Source organism: Aythya fuligula, chromosome 2 (assembly GCF_009819795.1).
Source record: "Aythya fuligula isolate bAytFul2 chromosome 2, bAytFul2.pri, whole genome shotgun sequence".
Lineage (NCBI taxonomy): Eukaryota > Metazoa > Chordata > Aves > Anseriformes > Anatidae > Aythya > Aythya fuligula.
The window spans coordinates 86,198,792-86,223,350 of NC_045560.1; the positions used below are offsets into that span (position 1 = coordinate 86,198,792).

At 36.5% G+C, this 24,559-nt stretch overlaps 1 protein-coding gene across 1 annotated transcript in view; it reads left to right on the top strand.

Moving 5' to 3' along the window:
* Positions 1-24,559, top strand: part of ABCA13 (ATP binding cassette subfamily A member 13) — a 196,835-nt gene that overhangs the window by 73,907 nt on the left and 98,369 nt on the right. The window contains 11 exon segments of the mRNA XM_032181104.1: positions 422-536; positions 1,286-1,615; positions 5,553-5,622; positions 7,318-7,452; positions 8,445-8,582; positions 11,370-11,556; positions 12,389-12,607; positions 14,913-15,109; positions 15,877-16,034; positions 16,437-16,667; positions 22,448-22,538. Coding sequence (XP_032036995.1) covers positions 422-536; positions 1,286-1,615; positions 5,553-5,622; positions 7,318-7,452; positions 8,445-8,582; positions 11,370-11,556; positions 12,389-12,607; positions 14,913-15,109; positions 15,877-16,034; positions 16,437-16,667; positions 22,448-22,538 — 1,871 coding nt within the window.

A 24,559-nucleotide genomic window follows, 5' to 3' on the forward strand; every position in this document is an offset into this window, starting at 1 on the left:
GTGTAGGATTGTTTTTTTGTAAAATCGTCATAACATCCTGAGTATTAGAATGTAAAATTAGTTAATGGTGAGAAAATGTACCAATGGAGCAAAAGTTGAGTGTTTCATGCTATTGCTTATTATGCATAAATCTGAATTCTGTTTGACTATGAATGAAGCCTCATCACCCGGAAGACAGATTACATCAGCTCTATTGCTGACACATGGAAATAAAATTTATAGTACTAATGCACATATGTAGCTTGTTGCATGAAAAATATGTGAATCACCTGACCTGAATAAAAATAAATCTTATCGCTCATGACAGATCTTATTTTATGTATACTTTGAGAATAGTCACAGTATTAAGCTATTACCAAACTGCTAAAAAAAGTCTTTTATGTATGGGAGCTAACAATACTGCATATATATTCTTCCATAGATTCTTGAACAATATAGGTTTTTTTTTCCCTCTTATGATGATGTTAACATGGATGGTTTCTGTTGCTGGCATGGTTCGCAAGCTGGTTTATGAAAGAGAAATTCATCTTGAAGAGGTAAGAGAGAGCTGAGTCTCTGAAAATAAAATGTATTTATTAGTGTACCAAAATACTTTAACATTTAGGTACTTTTGTGTACTCATAAATGCAGCTGTTTTTTTCTTTTTTTCTTTGTTTTCCTCTTGGCAGTAAGTTCAGATTCTAACTGGCAACTCAGATTCAAAACGCTGCTGCTTTGAGTTTGAGCATTGGCCATCCTAGTGTGCAAATATTTTCCAAGAGACAAAAAGCAACAAGCAAAAAAAATTTCATAAAATTTGAATCAGGAAACTTATTTAAAATGAGGCTTTGTGTTTAGAATGTTTTTTTATTTTGGACTTTTTTTTTCATGTTTTGCTGTATGTGGACTAATATTATAAACCTTCATAAGCCAAATTAAAAATTTCCCATGTACTATGTAGCTTTCAAGAATTTAAGGGAGGATGACAGGATGATAGAAAAAGTGAGACAGAACTATTTCAGCTATATCAACAACTAGTCTTAGCAGGTGCTAAGCATATAGAAAGACTGTCTCATGTTATTTCTTAATACACACAAATCTGAGTTCTGTTTGATAATGAATGGAACCTTGTAAATATTTTTTTTTCTTTCTTTTTCTTTCCCCCCCACCCCTTTTTTTTGGGGGGGTGGGGTGGGGTGGGGTGGGCGATAAGAGGGTGGGGGTGGGGAATTTATACGGGTCTATATTTCCTATACAGGAAATATTGTGTCCTAACTTTAAGTCTGACTGCTGTATTGTCTTACAGTATATGAAGACAATGGGAGTACATCCAGCCATTCATTTCTTTGCCTGGTTTCTGGAGAATTTAATTGTTCTCACAATAAGCAGCAGTGCCCTGGCCATCATTTTGAAAGCAAGCGGTATCTTTGCTTATAGCAATGGCTTCCTAATTTTCCTTTTCCTCCTGGATTTTGGAGTGACAGTTATTATGTTAAGCTATTTTTTGGGAGCATTTTTTAGCAGTGCCAATACAGCAGCTCTGTGTGCCAGCCTTGTGTATATGATCAGTTTTTTACCTTACATAGTTTTGTTGGTCTTGCAGAATCAGCTGAGTTTCATCAAGCAAATTATAATGGTAAATATTTATTTTCCTTTTCTAATTTTTATTCTCCAACCATACCATGGATTTCAATAGTTTTGATACTTTAGACTATTATTTATTTATTTATTTACTTTTGCTTTTGTGTTTCACTGGAAATAAGTCATTCTTTACTAGGTATTGAACTGACCAAAAGTTTTGAACATAGAAAGAAATCAAATATAAATTTTCAGGGAAATTTTGTATAAACCTACCAAAAAAACAAAAACAAAACAAAACAAAATAAGGAAGTTTTATCCCTCATGCTCATAATGTCTCTTAATATTTTGGCTTCAAAATATTTATAATGTTATTGTTCTCTGATAGCATACTGGTCATTTAAGTCATTAACTGTTTGGCAAAAAACTTGTGATATTATTGTAGATGTATCCAATTATTCAGTAAATAGCATGTCAGGATATTTTGAATTGGAGCGATATTCTAGAAGTTATCTAGCTTTAGTTCTTCAATACCAGTATATAAGCAGGGTATATTACCCTGAATAATCTGTGGTGAAAATGTACTTCATCTGGCCTCTTAGTAGCTCTTGTATTATGTGTGCAGATCTCTGCCAAAAAAAGGACTAGCTTTGTTAAATTGTTTTCTTAGATGGATATGCTGTAACCCTCCATATAACTAAACTAGAAATGAAAGTCTTTTCCTTTGTCCAACAGCTGTTTAGCCCTTAGCCTGAGACAGAGTACTAAGGAAGTTCGGTTATGGTAGGCTGTTAGTATTACAGAAGTTGTTCCTTAACTCATGATAATTACCTAGCAGCTGCCTAGTTCTGTCCCAGGAGTGATTATGTTAGGTGCTAGTGAACCGCTGCTCTTGCCATTCCCTTAGCTGGCTGGTGGATGTGGTGTCATGCCCTGGATTATGGTGCAGCTTGGGAAGACACCACGTGCAGAGCTGTCAAAGTGATGTGTGAGCATGGCACAGCAGAACCCATTTAGAAGGGAGAGCGAAGAACTGCCAGAGCAGAATTGGTGAGCCTGTGGTTGTTGTGTAGAAAACGAAGAAAGAGGTAGATGCCCCGCCTATCCCCGAACAGCCGGTATCCCTCCTATCCCCCAGCCAGCCACCCCACATTAATTATCAAGCATGGTGCGGAATACCCCTTTGGCCAGTTGGGGTCAGCTGTCCTGCTTCTGTCCCCTCCTAGCTCCTGCTGCACCCCCGGCCTCCTCACTGGCAGGGCAGTGTGAGAAGCTGAAAAGTCCTTGACTCAGTGTAAGCACTGCTCTGCAACAATTAAAACAAGTAGGAGACATTTCTTCTCAGAAAGAGCAGTCAGGCATTGGAATGGGTTGCCCAGAGAAGTGGTGGCATCACTGTCCCTGGGGGTATTCAAGGAAAGGTTGGACCTGGTGCGTAGGGACATGGTTTAGTGGGTGACATTGGCAGCAGAGTGTTGGTTTGACCAGATGACCTTGAAGGTCTTTTCCAACCTTAATGATTCTATGTTACTCTGATGAGAAGCTAGAGCCTGAGTTAGAAAACGTCATGTGGAATGTGTGGAACAAGGTAGATAAGGCTGCAGTTTGCTAGGTCCTGCATTTTTGCCACCTAACCTTACCCATAAAAGTGGCCTAGAAGAAAGCTGGAGAGGGACTCTCTCAGGGAGCATAGCCATGGAACCAGAAATAACAGCTTTGAACAAATAGAGGGGAAATTTAGATTAGATGTGATGTGAGGAAGAAATTCATCACTCGGAGCACAAAGCACACATGGGAATTAGGGCTGAAGATGCACCTTGATTCTGTTCCTTTTCGTAAAGAATAGAATGAAATTACCTAAAAAACAGTGTTAACAAATAAACCCAGGGCACAGAATGGGAGGTGCAGGGCAGTCCCTGTGGCCGAGGGGCAACCTTTCTCTCTAGCAAGCCAAATGGCCCAGGGGAGTCAGCCCCAGAAAAGGGGCCTTCAGGCCCCCCCAACCCTCCTCCTTGTCCACGTGAAGGCATCTTCCAGGCCACTTCTAAGACAGCCACCTTTGGCCACGCATGGGCCACTCCATCACAGAGGCTCACTGAAGTCCCAGTGGCTACCACTGCCCCCGCCTTTGCTATGGGCCCTATAAAACAGGGCCCCTGCAGCTAGTCCACCATTCGCTGAGCATCTAGGCCCTCTGACTGCCAGCGTGTGCAGCAGGAAGAAGACTAGAAGAGCAAGGCAAGCAGCAGGTCTCCTTGGTGTGCAAGGAGAGTGATGCAGTCCAGTGAAGCACCTGACCAGAAGGAGAGGTGTCATGGGTGGAGGGATAGTGCCAGTGGCACAAGAGACACCAGTGCCCAAGGGACCTCTGGCACCCAGCCCACAGACAGATATAAGTGGTACCCTTGGCATCGTAATGATGCGGGTAACAGGCCAGCCCCTCAAACACCCAGTGACAGGGGGCCTGGGTCTTACCATAGGAGCAAAGGTGATACGGGGCAAAGTCAGGAACATCAGGCAGAGAGCCACAAGGAGCAGAGGTGTGGCCATAGCCTGGAGCACAGTGCGGGACCCAATAATGGCCATAAACCAGACAGCAGCATCAGACCCATGCATGAAAATCAATGAATCGTACTCCACAGCAGGCAATTGGATTAATTAGTCAACTAATAGCTTCTGCTTCTGTAGTTAGGGATCACAGAATCACCTAGGTTGGAAGAGACCTCCAAGATCACCTAGCCCAACCTCTGACCTAACACTAACCAGTCCTCCACTAGACCATATCACTAAGCTCTACATCTAAACGTGTTTAGATGTAAGCAAAATGTAAGACTGCTTACATGTAAGCAAAATGTAAGACTGCAGAATTCAGGCATAAAAAGGCAGGAGAATATTTTGTTGTTATGGTTATTTTCTTGTTCTCTCCCCCCTTTGGGCCACTGGGAAAGAAACGTAGACAGCAGATAATATGCATAGTTTAAAATCACTGTTATTGCAAAATAACTCTTCAGATATCCTGAACTCATTGAAAATCATGCAGCAGCATGTGCAAAAGGGGATAAAATTTGAAGAGAGGGAAGAGGCCATCAGTTGAGATGGTGAAAACTTAAGGATATAAGAGGCAGGGTCTTGGTTAACTTGGTAAGTGGAATTAGCATCAACTTTTTAATCTGTGCCAATAATTATTTTTTCTAAGTAGCAGCCTATGTCGTACTTCTTACTTCTTTCTTCAGACAGCTGGCAGGATGTGTGTCTTTTCTATTAAATATTGCAGAAGTCTTATTTAATTGCATTATTTTAAAATGAGAGATGAAATGAACTATTTCAGCTCACTTTCAAACTGCAGAACTTTATCATTCAATAATGGTTATTAATTTTAGTAATGGTTTGCATCTCTCCATCAGCCTTCATGAGCTTGCCAGTGTTTTTCTATTGACTGTCAGTCATAATTCCGTGTTATCCATTGTGGAACTTGGTCATTTTATATTTTGTACTTTTCTGATACAGCATGGTTAATTTATTTTGCTTCTTTGAAGTTAAATATTATTTCCCTGAACAAGAATTATATATTTACATATAGTACCAAGTGTATGGATTCCTTCCACCTCTATCTCTTGTTGAGTTCTTGTCTTACAAACATGAGTAGGACCACTGCTCTTACGATAAAAGTATATTACTTTACATGCTGTTGCAGTGTTACACGTTATATGTTTTGTGTAAGTGGCAGATTTAGGATGGTCTAAAACTTGTGAAATGTTGATTAATCCTTTCCAATTTTCATAACAAGGTCAGCAGAATTCTTTAAGGTGGAGCAAATACCACTGCGATATATGGGGGAGTAATGTTAAAACATAAAAGGAAATAATGACTATTAGCCTATTTGAAACAGTGGTCTATTTATTTATTGCTTGCTTTTAATATCACGAGTTTCATGGAGGTTGTTAATGATGTATTTTATTTGACGTCCACATTCTATTTCTCTTTTGGTATTGTAGTGTCTTCTGTCTACAACTGCCTTTGGGCAAGGAGTATTTTTCATTACATTTTTTGAGGGTCAAGAAATAGGTAAGCTCTGCAATTAGAATAAAATAATTATTATTCTTTAAAAAATACAGCTGGAAATGTTTTTCACTTTATTCTGGAAAAAAAACAACACTCTAATAATGAGTGAACAGGATAGGTCATAAGAGAGGAGAACAATGCTCTCAAAAAAACAAGTTAAGCTTGTACCACTTTCCAGAAGTAAATTAGTGGGCTTAGAACCACAATACAAATGGTTGGGAATCCTTCCTGATGTCAGTGATGGCTCTAAAGCTCATTCTGTGAAGGATATCCACAGAGTGTTTTATACAGAGGTGTGTGTGGATTCACACATGCACTAGTGTATAATACAGGGGAGGTTATAAGAACAATATTGTACAGAACAAGAGCCTTGTAAGTTACTCTCAACATAATGCTAACAAATATTTAACTATTTTACACTGGAAAGTAGGGAAAAAAAGTAGTCTTTGCTTTGTTAAATATCTCGTATGTTTCTACTCTTTGTACTGAGCCTGAGTAACAGTGCACCTCTCTCTGTGAGCCTGGAGATAGCTGGTGAAATTTCCACTGAGAGCTACTGTTCAAGTGCAGAAATGTATGAGAACACTGTGTTGTGTTTAAGCATTAGGAAGAAAAATTATTTGGAAACTTGCTAGGTGCATACTGAACCGTAAGCCCTGTTCTGCCCCTGTTGATGCTAAAGTTACAGAAGAGTAATAAATAAATGTTGTGGACCTTGATAAATATCTACATTTACTTTATGTATCTAAATATAGAAAAGGATGTAGTCCCTTTATTTTGTCGCTACTAAGGCAAGATCGATATTAATGACAGTGTATTTTTCAAACCATGAACTACTGGACAAATATTGTAATGATACAAAAGTTGATGAGTAGAAGAGGCAGTTGCAGAAAGTACTAAAATTTCACGCCAGACATTTCCATCAAAATAACTCCTCCTTACTGAATAAAGGGCAAAATGTGCTTTGTGAAAAACTGCTCTTCTTGACAATCGCAGAAAAAGAATTGCAGAATCAATATCATGACCCAATGTACTGCAAACAAAGTAGCATTTTCCCCTTTTCAGAAGAAAAATGTAATGCTTTTTGTAAATGTACAGTTTGGTTGCTTTTTACTTTTCCTTTTACAAATATGGTAACTTTCAGTAGTACTAGTTTTCTCCACTGTCTTTCTTCCTTTCATGCCTTTTGCACTTTTAAAAAGCATACTCAGTATGTTTGTAGTTCCAGTTTGTGTCTGAACACAGTCAGTGCTCAGAAATACTTGCTTCTTAGAATTCACAGTTTTCAGGTTTAGCATTATAGAAATCTTAGTTTAACCCGTTTCTTTGTAATATCAGCAGTATGTCCTAAAACCCGATTTATTGAAGAGGTCAGTGCTTCGTTTTGTCATAGTCATAATTCTTTTTCTATTGCCAAATTAAGGGCCATCTAAAACTTCATAAATAGCCTTTTCTACATCAACTTCTCTGCGTTTTCTCAGCAGCAGTGTCACCTGCTGTTCTAAACAGAGACTTGAGAGGCATAGTAATTGATTTCTATTCATTAGGATTACTGTTATTACCTACACTCTTTTTTTTTTTTCTGTCAGTGCTTAAATACACAGAAGAGTTGGTTGGTGGTGAGTTTGTGATCTTTAATGCTGTACTGATTTAGTTTTGACCTTTTAAAATTATTATTATTACTACTCCTACTACCAGGAATTCAGTGGAATAATGTGTACCAGCCAATGGCAAAAGGAGGATACATGACCTTTGGAATGACCTGCTGGATGATGTTATTTGACTCCATTTTATATTCTATAGGTGGCTGGTATTTCAGCAATATTGTTCCTGGTAAGATCAGAGATTTCATATTATATGTTTTTGAAGCATTCATGAAGGAGTTATTGAATGCAATGAATAGATTTGACTTTCCTCATTGTATGCAAGTAAAACAAAACATCTTTGATTTGAGGTTTTGATGTGCCAAAACTCTTTGATTGCATTTAGGAACTGGGTCTTCCTATTCAATAAGTATTGAATAGTGCTAAAAAATGGACTAGAATTTGTAGGCAGACATGAAGTCTGTTTTGTTTATAAGGATGACAAATATTTGAAGGACTTTGTTGGTACTTCGCAAAAACACTGCTCAGTCTAGGAGAAAAAAATTGTGTGAAAATGGTGAATCTGCTGTCACTACTTTGGATTAAACCCAAGAACAACAAAACATTTTCAGTTCACTATGACTTTGAAATGCTTGATAACAGTATCTTCAGTAGTCTGGACTGAGAACTGTAGTCAGTCAATACATAAAAAGAAGTAATTAACTTCCAAGTATATTTGCAGAAAGTAGTGGGATATTTTTTTCAATATGCAAGTTTCATAAATACTGAGTTGGTTGAGGCATTTTGAATCATACCCTAATGCCCTATTAACTGCTTGAAATTTCTTTCCTCTGATTTTATGTCATCTTTTCTCCTAGCTACTTTGTATTTGTTTGCCTCAGCAGGCTGTTTGGTTCATTTTCTTTTCTCTTTCTAGTATGCAAGATTATATTGTCTATCTCTACATATTACTAATTCATTGCTTCTAATACACTGCAAACCTGGGTTGGAGATAGGGTAAAGCACAGTATCACTGAGGCTTCATGGTTTTATGGCAAGATCTGGTGTTATAGCAAAGTGATTTTTTCCATTTTAGTAAGGTTTGTGAAGTTCAGCTGAGTCTGAGCTAGTTAAATGCCCTAACCAGCTTTTTAAAAGTAATGCTAGGATATTAGTGGCCCACGTACAAATATAAAAAGACTATGACTTCTGCAACTGTTTCTTTTGTACTCTTTCATCTAGGAAAATTTGGATTAAGGAACTATTGGTACTTTCCTTTTACTGTTTCCTACTGGAAGAACCTGTGTGGTGCAGAGAGGATGAGAAGACATTATCTGAATTCGAATATGTTTTTCTTCAATGAAAACTTCCAAGAAAAGGGTTTGTAATCATAACAGAATTTTAATATATATATACATATATATATATATTTTCTTTTTTTCTAAATAGTGTTAATTTTGATCAACATGATTCTATCATTGGTTGGTCCTATATTATATGTTTTTACATCTTGTTTCTTTCTCTTTTCCATTGCTTAGTGTATACTATCAACAATATATACTAACTTTTAATTGTGCTGTCACTTGTAATGCTTGAATGGTTCAACTAAAACTATTGTCTATGAAGAGTTATGAAAACTCTTCAAGAATATGTAAAATAAGTAACTCTTGAGTTCATCCTGTACCTGTATTGTTACTTTGCCTTGTTAGGCTCTCCTGAAGTTCTTTACACCTTTTCATACTGTTACTGGATCTGAAAAGCCTTGTGCTTTATAATTTTTTTTTTTTCCTTTTTTTGCGGCAGCTCAATTTTCTTCCTCCTCTTCTGGTCTTTCTATCTGCTTCTTTACATGGACGATATAATTTTGTTCCATTTCCTTTCTATTTCTTATTTTCCTCTTCTGTTATCACTGCTTTTTCTGTCTCCATTTCTTAGCCTTCTGTTTAAAAAGTGACTATTACAGTAACAACATTTTTATCTGCCTTTATCTGCCTGTTATGTTCACTGCTCTACTATGTCTCTATTTAGTTGTTTAAAATTAAGTATTTAATTTAATTTAATTACAACCTCCCCTCCCCCTACCCCCCTGGGGTCTCCTTAAGGACTTTCTCACTTTTCATTTACAGTTTGTGAGTGAAGAAGTAAGTCACCCTCTTCTACATGTATACCCTCTTGGGGCTTTAGAACAACATGATGAGTCACTGTGGGCTGTATTTTAGAAGTTACTGTGGCTTGTAAAAGATCCAGTTTTCTGTAGCATAGGTGAAGAAACTGAATGACTCAGCAGTTTTATGTGTTGATGCCTCTCAGAGTAGTGATAATTTCATAAAGTCTTGAGGTTCTTTCAAACATTTTTGGATAAACTATCCATATAAATCGTGCCAGAGTATCTACAATTTGGAACAATTCAATTTTATTGAGAAGATAGTCTTTGATCCTTACTTAAAATGAAGACTTAGAGTGTTTCCCATTGTGTACTCCACACCCACTGTAGAAACAGGGAAAAACTCCTCTGTCTGAGAAGTTACTAGCATGGTTTTTGGCTCAAGCCACCAAAGTGTCATACAACTTTGTGGATATGTTATTCTCACTTCTCCACTTACTGATACACATCACTTGCTTGTAACCTAAATTGCCTGTATGCAGACTCCAACACTGCCATGCATGCAAAGGAATGTTCCCCATTTCATGAGGATTGAGATTTATTGTACTGGTAATGGGATAAATGGATTCAAGGACAAATAGCTTCAAACAGCAAAGTGACTTGCTCCTGTGCAAGCCCCCTGCATATGATTCAAAGAGCACAGCTAAGAGACAGTTCAGTAGGAGTGAAAATGACTTTGAAAATCAGAGATTAGATATCTTACAAACTGGAAATACAGTCAGAGATGGGCTGACAGAGACCTCAATGCTGGAACTGCTTCTCTCAGGATAAGTCATCTACTGTTTGCAAATAATTTGGAGCTCTCCATCTGAAGCTTGCTTGAGATGCATTGTCTGAGGCTGGCCCTGTACTTATCTGTTGAGTTCCAAGATGTGATCAAAAATGTAGGAAGCAATGGAAAGGGCAAGAATGATGTGTTTTGATCGGTTTAATATCCTGACTGAAAGAGAAGCTAACTGGAAGTGAGTTTCATGAGTAGAAGAACATGAGAAATGTCACAGTAGGTAGTAATGCCTTACACTTCTGGCAAAAGTTCTCTCTAAACCTAGAAATGGTTGTGGAATGAGTAAAAATGTTTTTAATTCACAGCCTAAACCAATCCTTGAATTCATAATCTCTGTTTAGATATATATATATGTGTGTTATATATAATTCTCCCCTCTCGTAATTGTCATCCATATTAAGTTAATTTTTTTTGGAGTAACATTCCACTTAACTGTATTAAAAAAAAAAATAATCTCACTGCCAGATTCAATTGTAGTGAGTCAGTAAAATATTACATGTTAATCATGTGTGCAGGGGGATGGTGACTGACTATGCTTATGTTTGGAAAGCAGAGATACCTGTGCCAACCTTTCTCCTGACATAAGAAGACATCTTGATCTGGGTCACGTGGTCAGTTTGCTGAGCCTGGTTACTTCATGGGTAGAAAAATGCTGGGTATCAACTTAAATGGAAGACCTTGAATTATGTTCAAACCGGACTGCTGCTCTGAATCATTTCATGAAGAGATCTGCTTTGCTTTATTGACTGAGGGAATTCAGAGGATTGACTAGCTATACCTGTTAATATTATGTTAATGTTATATGAAATGGTTGTCTCTCTCTATATATGTATATAGTAGTTGACACAGTTTTCACATATTTATTGACATAAAACAATGATTTATGCAAGATGGTTATTAGTGTTTTTATTATTATTATATTATTTTTTCTACTGGAAATACACGTCTTTTTAATGACTCTATAGACATGTGTGGACATGTATACAACTTGGCATAGTTGTGTTAGGTTGCTTTTTAAAACTGCAAATTGGCCAAATTCTTAGAAAATATTAACTGGCACAGTATCTCTGATTTCAGTGGAGTTTATGTGAGTTCAAAGCATCTGAACATCTGTTCCTGTTTCTGGTAAATGGCAGCAGGGTTTAAGTTAACTTGCTTTTCCCCTTATATATATGTTTCAATTCAGCAATCTCTTGATCTGCTGCTTTTACTCTTACAGACTCAGTACCTCCAGGCTGGAAAGGCGCTTGCACAGAAGGAGCTACCATTGGTGTTGTGCTGTTGTCTCTCACCAAGGAGCATGTGGATGGCCAGAAGGCTGCTGTTAAAGATCTCAGCCTCACTTTCTATAGAGGTCAAATAACAGCGCTCTTGGGACCTAATGGAGCTGGCAAAACAACAGTTATGTAAGTCTGCCAGTTAATGGTATTATCATCCCCTCTGGCCTATGATATGCTTTCTTACTTCAGAATGCCTCTGAACTCTTTCCTCTTTTGTTGTTGTTGTTGTTTCTGGTTTTGTTTTGTTTTGTTTTTAATAAATATTATCCCAGAGCACATGAAATGTGGAAGCTCTAGCTATATATCTATGACAAAAGCAATGCAATGAATAGCAAATTGGGTCATCTGTGCCACAAATATGATGATGTAGTTGTTCAGAAGCAGCTTCAATAGCAGCTGAGTATGTTTGGCTGTGGAAATGAACACATCTCATGAAAGTGCTCTTTTCTGGCATCCTATGTGCACTCCTATCACATAGTGTGGGAAACTTAAGGGTTTTTGTGCCTTTTTCCTAGGTGTTGCAAGGGGCTTTCTAACAGATGGCCAGAGACTGAAATAAAATAAAAATGGCATTTAAAAATGTCTCTATTAAGAAGTCCATATATTTCTACTTTTATGTTACTTTTGATCAACTTTACTGAAATCAGTGATGCAGGATGGGCCCCACTAGGAATAACTCATCAGCTGGAATGCAAAAGTGGAAAAGGAAATAATGGACTGTTATATCTGGCTGGGAAAAATGGCTTTTTTTTTCTGGAAGTAGAGGAAATTAAGGACTGTTGAGTTGCTGATTTAAAATAACAACAACAACAAACACATCAGCAGTATTCCTATAATTAATGTTCAGTTGCATTGGTGTTGCTGCAATGATGCTAGGACATGCCTTAGGAAATCCAAGTGTAATAGTGTCATTACATCATTTTGCCTTTTTTTTTTTTTTTTTCTCTCCTTATTACAGATCACTGTTGACTGGTCTGTATCCACCTAGCTCTGGCACCATTATTATCAATGGAAAGGACATACGGACTGATCTGGCTACAATCAGGACAGAACTGGGTGTTTGCCCACAGTATGATGTCCTGTTCAACATACTAACAGTGCGAGAACATCTACTGCTTTACGGATCAGTGAAGGCACCTGGCTGGACAAACAAACAGTTGAACCAGCAAGTCAGTGGGTAAGAGTTTTCCTTTTGTGTGTTTAAATCTGTCAAATAAATCAGTAGTGTCTATTGAAAACCACTTGAGCAAAAGGGCTAAAGCAAAATTGCAAATAGAAGTGACTAGAAACTGCAGGATTGATTTCTGTGAGTTTTTGTCACACTCTGTGTCCTGAAATCATACCTTGAAAACGGATTTCCTAGTTTCTAACCTTTACGTTCATATATTTTTAGTGAAACTGTTGATGTTAGAAACCTGGTACACAGAACCATCAGGTAATCATGTTTTGACTGGAGTGAGGATAGTTACAGCTGTAGTGGTTCCTGCCTCATGCTGTCTGCCTTACCTCCCTCCTGGAGGTACTTGCTGTTGCTGGATAGGCAGATGGAAACTAAACTGTTTTCATCCTGAGTTTTCAGATAAGTCAACACTGACTTTATTATCTTGTATTCTCTCACCCGCAGTAAAGGGAAGATTAGAAGACCTGAAAGGGCAGCTGAAGGCAGTGTTTGTTACAATCTTTTTAACAGATATTTGTCTTTCCTTTCTCAAATTTATTTATTTATTTATTTTTAAGTGAAAGAGTTTAAAAACAAACAATACAATAGGATAAACAAGACAGAGCTTTGACATGACCTCACAGAATTTGCCACTTGTCAGGCTGAGTATGTTCGGTAGTGTCTTTAGGCTGCTGCTAATTTGTTATAGGACTAGATCTTGTCTTTGCATCATGTATATTAAACTATTAGTAAACTCTACAAGGTGAAATCTTGTTCACCAATAGCAAAATGCATTTTCTGAAATTTAGTAACAAAATGTATACCTTTCTAATACTGTGCCAGTGGAAATGCTTTCTGTTTACCTTCTGAGGCAGGCTAGACTGTGTGGAGGGCTGAGTGCTTCCACATGTCAATGGAGATATCAAGTTGATGGGACTTCCCTGTAATGTCCAACTAGGCTTTCGTAGTCTCATTTGAAGCAAAGCGGCCTTCCTTTTTAGTAGCTGTTATAAAAACCTGTTGCTTGGAAATTTTGATATGAAAAATCTCTGGCATGGGACACTACAGTCTCTCTAAAAACAACTCCCTAGAACAACAAGGGAAAATGAAACAGAGTCTGGTTACAATTTATGCAAAGTAATATTCTGTATTTTATTGTACTTAGACTGCTCAGCTGTAATTTCAGTAGCAGTCTGTTTTAGTAATGGCACATAAGGATACTCTGGACTCTGCAGGCCTTGCCACTAAGAAAATTTTATTGTATTTTATTAAGACAATGAATACCTTAAAATACTTCATTAAAAATAGGAAAATAACAAAACAGTGAAAAAAATGCTTTTATTAAGAAAAAAGATTGCTTTTAAAGAGATTAAGAGTCATTTTCATGCATTATATATTTGTAAAACAACTATACAGATCTGTTTCCTTAAAAATGAAAAACTTGCTCAGCATGGTTTAAGTTGCATGTTCACTCAGATTATTCAGGAGATTACTTTAGAACTGTTGATCCTTTTATATTTTGCTTTCCATGTTGATAGCAACTGACAGCTTTTTGGTCAATAACTGGATAGTCAGTGTGATGAAAAATGAATTGGTGGTCTTTCAGTGCTGTCTTTAGTGGATATGTGTCCACACCCTGCTCAGCTGTGAGATCAGTGAAGGGCCAAGGCTGAACAGGCAGTACATGGAACCTCCAGGCAGATTGGATTGAGTTACATGAGGTAGTGTTATCTTATCTGGGGGCTGTTAATCTGTTTACTTCACAGGAACATGCCTTAAAAAAAAAATAAAATAAAATAAAATAAGAGAGAGAAGAAAAAAGCAGTGTTACAAAAAACAAAACAAACAAAACAAAACAAAAACCAACCAAACAAAAAATACCCTATTATTTACTTCCAGTGTTCAAATGTCTACAGGCGTTTTTTAAGCTGTTTATGTAGTTGCAAAAACTGAAGCACTGTTTGAGTTGTGAAAATAACCATCTTTACCCATGGTTTAAGAAGCTATAATCTAGAGTTTGCTGTAGTCAGTGGACAAGCTAGTATTTATTCTGTTTGACTTAATTTCAAAATTATCCTCTGTTCTTATCCTGCATAATACTATTCCAGAAATTATATTTTGGATGGTGATGGGCTTTGTAGGTAGAAATTAGAGCTCACTTTTTTTTTTTTCCTATTATTTTTGTCACCAAACTCTATAATCAGTCACAGTAGTGTTGTGTTATCTTTCATTTACAATTTTTTTGGTAATTCTGCTCTGGGTGGACATGATGTAACTGGAAAGCTTTTACAAAATTGCTCAAGCTTCTCTACTCTTATTTCAGAGCTCTGGAAGATGTGGATTTATTGGAGCATCAGGACAAACATGTTGGAGCCCTTTCTGGGGGAATGAAAAGAAGGCTGTCAATTGCCATCTCCTTCATTGGAAACTCAAAGACCGTTATTCTAGATGAGCCCACTAGTGGAGTAGATCCATGTTCCCGACGTAGTATCTGGGATGTTCTTCTGAAGTACAAAGCAGGTACAAAGTTTTACACACCATTTTTTTTTTCTTGTTTTCCTTTCTGGAATTCTGTTTCAATAAAATTTATGGGGATAGTCTGAATATTAGTATCACTTTTTTGTAAGTAAATATGTTAATTTCAGAGGTAACGTAATCAACTCAGGAAACTTTAAAGCAGCCAAGCGAGATTACAGGATTTGTTATCTCACAGAAAGATACCTAATCTAACAGAAAGTTCAGCTTAGTTTTTAGACCTTTTCTGTAGTTTCTTAACTTTTTTGTTTGTTTCTTAAAGTTCTTTTCTGTCTTTCATTTCCCATTTTGCACATATCTATATATAGATGCATATGTTTTCTAATGAAGATATACTCATCAGTCAGTCTGATTCATTAATTTTGTAAGTGCCATGAGATTAAGAATGGATTGTGTGAAACAAAGTCTTCAGCAAGTGAGCAGTCAATTAGCTGTAATAAACCACAGTGAATGATCCATTGAAACAGATTCTGCAGTTATGTGATTTTAAGGAATCTCTTAAGCTCTTAAAATATCTTGAACTTAAAGTAGGAAATATTAAACCGTTACATGTAATACCAGGCAAAGCATGTTTAGACCTGAATTTAACACGGTGTGTCTAAATCTTGAATAAAGGTTTTGTTTGTGTCATGCAGTTATGTTTTGAAGGGACCTGAAACACATTCCATTAAGGTTAAAGGACCTTCCTGAAAGCCAGATTTATTTCTGTGGAGGCCAGGTTTTGTGGATATGTACAAATCTTTTTGATTCAGGTTGCACACTGATCTTTACCACTCACCATCTTGATGAGGCGGAGGTGCTCAGCGATCGCATTGCCATCCTGCAGCAGGGCCAGCTGAGGTGCTGCGGTTCTCCCTCTTATCTAAGAGAAACATATGGCCAGGGACACAGTCTAACGCTCATAAAAAAGGTATACTAAAAATGTAATGTGCAGAATTTAATAGAGCCTGCTAAATAGCTGGTTATATTCCAAGGGAATTCTGTACATACTCTTCCCTGCCTGGAAGTAGTATGTGATAGAGATTATTACAGAGCCAGCAAAACACGTTTTTATCAGCTTTCTTGTTGTTTATTGTTATTATTTTACTTTTTTTTTTTTTTTTAAAAAAAAGTACATCTCTGAAAATGATGCATTTAAGGGGACATCTCCGAAAATGAATTTAAGGATTTAGCTAAAATTGTACTGTTCTTATTCCTGGGAACTAGTCTCTGTGTCCCAGGTTAGATGTAGTTTCATCAGTGGGGAATTTCCTGTATGAATTCAAGTCCACTTCTGCTAACTCCCCCTCCCCTCCCCACCTTTTTTCTTCAGCCTTCTGTGTCTGAAATCCAGGATCCTACGCACATTGTTCGGGTCACATCTTTGGTACAGACCCACATCCCAGAAGCCTTCTTGAAAGAGAACAGTGGGACTGAGCTGACCTATGTGATTCCAGAAAGGACAGATAAGACCTCTTTTAAAGGTCTTTTTCAGGCTTTAGATCAAAGCCTTCATCATCTACATGTGACTGGCTATGGTATTTCTGACACAACTTTGGAAGAGGTATTTGCAGTTTTTCTGTTTAATGACATTTTCTTGTAAGAGAATCTCGTATTTGCTTCCAGCTAGTCTTTATTGTACCTTTCAAATTTCACAAGTTTCTTGTGAGAAACATGTTAATACAAACCAAAACAAAAACACTTCCCCCCAAAAAAACAAACAAACAACACACACAACAAAAAACACATGAAACAAATATCAAATACTTAATATTTATGCTGTTAACTTACTGCTGTTAAGTCACTCCTCTACAATGACTTATTCTAAGACTCTGATGTGACCCCCAAGGATCTGTGTCACTCTTAAAAGTTTGTTTCTGCATTTAAGAATGGAAAATTTGATGTGTCATTGACCTAATCAGAGACAATGTTGTCCTCAATGTTTAGCAGTGGAATGAACTGTGAACTTGCAAGTTTGGAGGTTCAATGCAATTAGCTCTTGGGAGAGGAAAAAAATAATTTACTCAAAATTTGTCTGAATTATAAAGCTTAGGACTTTGCAAAACTGTGCTAGAAATCTCTAAAAAGAATATGTTTTGTGTTCATATGGAGAGAGAGATGTGCCTACTTAATTATATATACATACTAACATATATATATTTATTATAATATATATGTATATGTACTAGTGTATATAGTGTGTATACGTATCTGTGTAGATACGTATACACACTTTATACATACTTTATGCATGTATAAAGTATGTATTATATACTTTAAAGTATGTATGTATACATACTTTACATGTATACACATACACACTAAACAGATCAACTGGAACAACAGAGTTCCCCCAGAGAAAATGATTTTCTTTCTCAGTTTTATGAAGATGAGGCTCTTGAAGGCCTGTCAGATATTAATTATGCATTGTATTTTTGCTGTGTGTGCTATACATATGGGAATTAATAGGGTCACGTATTTGGAAGTATCAGCAGTTCTGTGTTGTTGCAAGTTTAGAATTACTAGTCTTACATAATCTATAGGGATAGACTTAAATAGAATCCCAATAATGTAAGCAAACTTAAATATCAATTGTTCAAGAAATTCATCGAACAAATTCACCACCAAGTGGAGCTACTGTACCCTGAACCAGTCCACTGGGAGATGTTTTTAGGACTATGTTGATACACTACATATGTTATCAGGAGTCTGTACAAACATAAAGGACCTATTTTTCCAGATTTGTTTTTAAACTGCAGACCAAATAATGCTTTACCAGCACATATGTGATTTTTTTTTGAAGTTAAGCTCTCTCTATACAACTGAGTTATTAATAAGGAAAAAAAAAAAAGGTGTCTCATTGGCAATTCTGTCATACATGACCACAGCATGTAAGCTACTGTGGCAAGCGTTTGCTATGGCTATGGGAGGGGGGAAAAAACAGAAATATTATACAAGTTTATTAAATATTACACACTCTTATAAAGTGAATGATGTCCCTTCTCTACAATTAAATGAGGCAAGTCAAAAGCTCTCTTCAGACAGCTTGCCTTGCAAGACCCTGTTATTTTCTTTCAAATCATATATGGTGATTAACATGCTATAAGTAAGAATAATATTCACTAGCAACCTTTATAGATTTGAAGGTAATGTATGTGTTGAGAACCTTTTTTTGATTATATTCCTATGGGCTATCATAAGATTCTCCAGAATTTGTATCTGTAAAGTAAATGTGAAGTTGTCACAGGAAAAATGGAGGCTTCCTCAGTGTGCTGCATCTGTTATTCAACTGAGAGCTTGCTTTCACTTGTTTTCTGCAGGGGAGGTTTAAAAAAAAAAAAAAAAAGCTTTAAAGATGGTATTAGATATTGATGTATCATTCTTCGGCTTGAAGACTTAATGCATTAATTTGGGGTGATTTCTGTCATCTCTGCATCTCATCATTAGTTGTTACAACCTCCATTCTCCATTTTCTTATCAAAAGCCTCTTTGCATTGGCAACTAAATGGATAGCACATAATAGTACTATTTAGTCTATTCAAACAATTCGATCTGGAAACAAAGAACTCTGACTTTAAAGGAAGAAATGTGTTCTAATTTTTATTTTATCCTCTCTTTTCATTCTCTCATACACTCACCGTTATTCTTTTTCAGTCTGAGGAATACTTCTACTGCCTAAAATCTTAGATTTCAAGGGAAGCCAGGCTGCCATTCATGCTTCAAAGAAATTTTGAAGTTCTAACAAAATAAGTTCCCAGCATCTTTGAATCTAACTAATATTATACTTGCTTCATTTTACATTTTATTTTTTTCTGCCAAACTCTTTATGTTTTTATATTTTATAAAGCTTGTAATCCAAAGATAGCAGAACAAAGAGGAGAATGGGAGGGTGGTTAATTATACTGAGTGTATAATGAGAGCTCTTCTGAGGATGGTATTTCACTTTCTGGCAGTTCTGGAGACTTCAAAATTTGCTGCTTTCTTGCTTAGCACTGGGAGAACTAAAGCACTGAAGCATCTTCACAAAATCAGATGTGTTGAAATACCTATTACTGGAGTATTTCTTTGAATTAACTTCCTTCAAACAGTCAATTTGCCCCAAAACTTTCCCAAGAAAGGCCAAGTCCTTGAAACATTTTGGTCTTGAAACACTACATATCTTCTAATGAGATTCAGTTTTGTTGAGAGGCCTGTAACAATATCTAATGATGGCACAAATATATCAATCTGATTCGCTGAAGTATTGCCACCTGTCCAGACCTTTTTCCTAGGGGGAATGCACTTTCTATACCTGCTCACAACCTGGTGGTTTGAAAGCAGCAGCCTGGGTCGTACTGCTGCTTGCAAGTAGGGTGGTCCTTATCAACAGCCAGCAATGCCCCCATCCCCCAAAATAGCTGAGGTGGTCCTTCAGCATCAGGCATGCAGCCTGTTCACAGGGGCGGTGGCTGGCAGTGAGCCGTGCCACTCTCCTATTTCAAGCCCTTTAATGGAAAGTACAGGCTTTCTGTTGCTTGGACTGTGTCAAGTGTCTGTGTACACAGACAGAAGTGTTCCTGTTTAGCAGATGACTGAGGTCAACAATCAACCATTGACTGAGGTCAATGGTCATCCATAGTGAATAGCTGTAAGACTGCTTCTGCATCAGTTCAATTAAGGAAGCACTGCTGTAGCTGCAGAAGGCTATGTAAGGCAAGGTCTGCATGGAAGATAATTAAAAAAATAAAAAGTGTATAGAAAACATATTAAGAGGAAAACTGGCTCCTACAAAGGGAATTTATTTAAGGTAAAATATGGATTACAGATGTAGGCCTAAAGCTTAGAGACTTGCTGGCAATACTTGCCCTGGTACTGCTCAATTACTGAACAAAATTCAGGCATGATGAATTTTATGATATGTAAACATTCCTTAAATGAAAGATGATTTTTTTCCCCCTCCAGATTTGGGTGTTTGGTTGTTACTCATGGTTCAAGTATAAAACAATGTACATGTAGTACTGTTGTCTGCTCATAGATGTGTTCGTAGGAGTCTGCATGCCTTAGTGCAAAGATCTATATAAGCACCTGCAAAAATGTTAAACACTGCTTCATTCCATGTGTTGCTTACATTTCAGGGACTTTCATGTGTCTTCTATGTTACTTCATCTGTTACCCTTCACAATTTTGACTACTGTTTTTGCAGGTGCTTTTTGCAAATAAATTGACAGCAATCAATTAACACTTTCCCACCCTAAAATAGCTAGAATACACACAGGATTTGTAGGATAAGAGGTTCCAGAAGTGTTGCTAAAATATCAGTGGATAGAAGTATGTATTAGCAAAAGTTTTTTTTTTTTTTTTTTTTTTTTTAAGGTTTCATTATGTCTTCTCTTCAACTTATGTAACGTGATTAAAGAAGAAAAGATATGTCTGTAATCCCAGAAGGATTTTTGATGCTGAACTGAGTATGTGCAGGAAACAACCTGTAGCGTACACATTATCCTAGCATTAGCAGGAGCATTTCCTTTGTGGTTTTAGCCTGTTCAGTTTGCCTTGGTTCACTTGACAGAATTGGTGTGCAGAGGAGCCATTGGCAAGCAGGCCCAAAGCAACAAATTAGAACATGGCTTTGGGCTGTCAGGATATCCCTCCAGGGTTTAATAGATCCATGTCAGTAGGAATTTAATTTCTTCTAGCCTTACAGTTTCTAATGGCCAAAAGCATTTCCTGAAAGTTGGCAGGTAACAAATGCAATCAATAATTGCTATTAAAAGGCAATTATATAGACTAAGCAAAATAAGGTTTATGTAGCATTCAGACCTTAGCAAATCAAGAAATATCTTTCCACAACAATAAAGTACTTCAAATTTACCTTGTTTTATTGTCTATAGTATGAGCTCCTTAGAAACAAGGATTTATTTATTTATTTATTTATTTATTTATTTATTTACTGTTCTAGCTGGTATCAGGTTCTTTTGTGGAAATAAGTAAATGATTCTTTAATGTTTTAGAAAAGTTTTAGTGTAGTTATAATCAGAGTTCTGCAGCTCAACTCAAACACAGAAGACAAGGCTTTCATCAAGAGAAAATAAAACTTGGCTGCAATTTTGCTGTTCAATTAGAGATGATCGCAGTAGCTGTATTTTCTTTCATTTATTTATTTATTTATTTATTTATTAATCTGAAGTTCCCAGGTCACTGTTTAAATTGCAATTCAGGTGAAGTTAAGAAATTTTTAATTTTATTTTTCATTTCAGCTTACAAGAAGTGGGGTGGGTATTAATGGCTAAGTCACTATGAAAACGACTCCAGGCTTTGTCGAGGCTGAGAGACTGAGAAATGAAATTCATTTATACGAAATTCAAAGGACTTTGTGATTAGAACTGCGAAACAGAATTAATCACGCAGTAGTGGGTGTAACACAAATCTATTAAGCAAAGACTGTATACCATGTAAATAGATCTCATTATTGTAAAGTTGGTGTGATCTGTTTATTTTAATATTATCATTAGCTTCTTTCTGATGTGTATCTACCCCACACTTAGGAAGATTCAACCCTTATTACTTTAATCTAGTGCAGATTTTTAGATTATTATTTTTATTAAAAAGAATAAATATTTCCAGTGTTTCCCACAGGGATTTTAGGTAACAGGATCTTCATTACATCAACAGATCAACAGGTCTTCCATCTTGGAATATACATGCTAATGGTTTTTCTATTAAAATGGATTAATTTACCTACTTTTCATATTCAGTGTTAGAGAACCTTTATGAGTTGTTGTGTGGCAATGGAGATGGTAAGATTGCCTGACTGCTTCTAGAAATCTATGGATAGTTCTTAGACCACTATGGATTCTCAGTTCAGCAGGATTTTGTACATTAAATCTATTTGTGCTGGTACAACTAGAATTCTAGTAGCAGTTGCAGTTGTGCCCACAAATTTCTAGCTACTGTATCAGAAGAGGCTTGGAGCTGTAATTATACACTTGGTAAAAACTGCAGTAACTGAGCACATGCCACAGTTTAGGAGAATAAAATGTCAAATAAGGCCTGCCAGTCTGCTGAAAAGTCTTTGCAGATAGATGGTAATTGGGACAACAGTGCTTTGCGTAGGTGCTTCTGCATCTGTTGGTATTTATTCCTTTCCCTTTATTCTCAGGATACCTCTTCTGGAGAGTTTGAATAATTTTATAGTCATATTCCAGCAGAGTGGCTAAAACAGCCACTACTACTGTCTGACTACATGGATCACTCAGCATGTAGTTTAACAAAAAACTAGTTTACAGAAAATGGAATCTAATATATTATTTATTTATTTATTTTTAATTAATTCATTTTATTTATTTATTTTCTATTCCATGAAAGGTATTTCTGAAGCTACTGCAGGACTCAGAGAAGATACCATTTGCTCCACAGACAGCACACCTGGACAATGCAAAAGGTGCTGAATCTGCCTGTAAGTAGGAAATCAGGTACCTTCTGAGTCAAGCAGATTCATAAAGATTACAAATCCAAAGATAAACCTGCACAAAGATCTCAAAGTTGAGTCATGTGAAAGCATGTGTAGAATACTGTCTGCTACCACCTGGTAATTATTTTTTTTGAACATGTTAAGTGATCGTCCTTGCGTAGTAGGTTTTTATATACCTTTTTTGATTCATCTCTTTGTCACTTTGCAGTTGTCTTCCCATCCTTCTAAAATGTGTATACATGCACAGAAAGTTTCTCTTACTGAATCAGCATTAACATATTCCTTCCTACTAGTCCCTGGCAACTAGTTACCCTCTTTAATTCTTACTCATAATGGATAGATATTTCTGAAATATACCATAGATATATAGCCTGTGATTTACTAAAAAGATATTATTAATTTCCCTCCATGTTCAAAAAATAATAATGAAATAAAAGATCCGTTGCCCCCTATGCTAGATGATTTGTCCTCTCCAGTGAAATGTTATTTCAGGTTCCCTTGTTCATTTGTTTAAAAAAACCAACAAACTTTTTTATGCTTTTTACTTTCCCGCCCTGCAAGCCCAGGAAGAGCTCCTCATTAACATTTGTGAAAACCTTAGGAAGCTTGTTCTCCTTAAAAACTCTTCTAAGAAATCAATAATGTGATGCCTTGCAAAATGCCAGCCTCAATTTTGCTAGTGTTGCTCGTGCAAGCTGACTGATATTTTCTCATTGTTCTTTGCATTCTTATGCCTCTATAGTTAAGTATGATACTCTCTTTGTATTTGATGACATACTTAGATTATAGACTACTTGGGTTAGAAGTACAACATTTTATTCTATATGTCCTGCTTTTAGTTCTGTTTTTCTAGAACACGGGCACAATGAATCCTGGTCTATGAATGACCTTAATTGTTACAGTAATGGGAATAATAATTTTGACTCAAACTTGTATTATTTTTTTCTGTAATAAATTCCATTGCATCTTCCAGTAATGAATAATAAGTGCCAAAAAGCGTGGCCTAAGTTGAGTCCTTTTCTCACAAAGTGCAAATCTGTTTGGATAACTTTCTGAGAGGGTCTTTTAGCTGGGCTATTTCAGTCCCTATCAAAGCAGTAAAGATATAACTATATAGCAAAAAAACCCTCACTAAGTACATAACATATCCACACCCGTGAGTGGTCAGAAGTAGACTTCTGTTTAAAATATAGCTTTAACTAGCCCTTTATTTTATAATTAACAATTGGTTGTGCATTTATTCAAGGCTCCGCTGGGATATCCAAACCTATTTCAAATCAAAACAGTCTTCTCCACAATGCATTTTTATTAAGAATAAGATTTTACTGTTCCTAAAGTAATGAAAAACTGAGTATATTGTACTTAGCGACTTGATATCTCTTACCATCCACGTTTCAAACACATAGTTTAGTTTTTTATTATTATTATTATTTGTTACATTGATTAAAAAAATCTAGTAATCAGAGGCTCTATATGTATATATATATATGTATAGAGGCTCTATATGTATATATATATGTATAGTCTGATAAATTATAGTAAGAAAATGTGATGATAATGCCATTTCTTTGGTGATGAGAATGGTAGAAAATTGTCACTCAATGCAGATGACTGTCATTCATCATTAAGGACAGTTGTGAAGTGTACGCATAAGGAATCTGGGAAGTGGTCATGAAAGGTATCCATCATTGTCAAAGTTAACTAGAATACTCCATGGGCAATAGCTTGACCTGTATAATTTTGTCTTTGAAAGCAAATTCAAAGGCAGTCAAACCTGTAGTTAAATGAATTTTCAACCCCCCCTGGAGCAAACAGCTGGAGTATTGGGAAGATCACAGAATGCTGCTATTTGATTTGTAAAAGAATTCACATTAGAGAGGTCCATTGACAAAGCACAAGTCAGGGGTGTTAGGTATCCTTTGATAGTATTGTGCCCTTGAGAAGACATGTTTGCATAGAAACCCAAACACTGTCTTTTGTCTCCCAGAAAAGGTGGTGCACTGGAC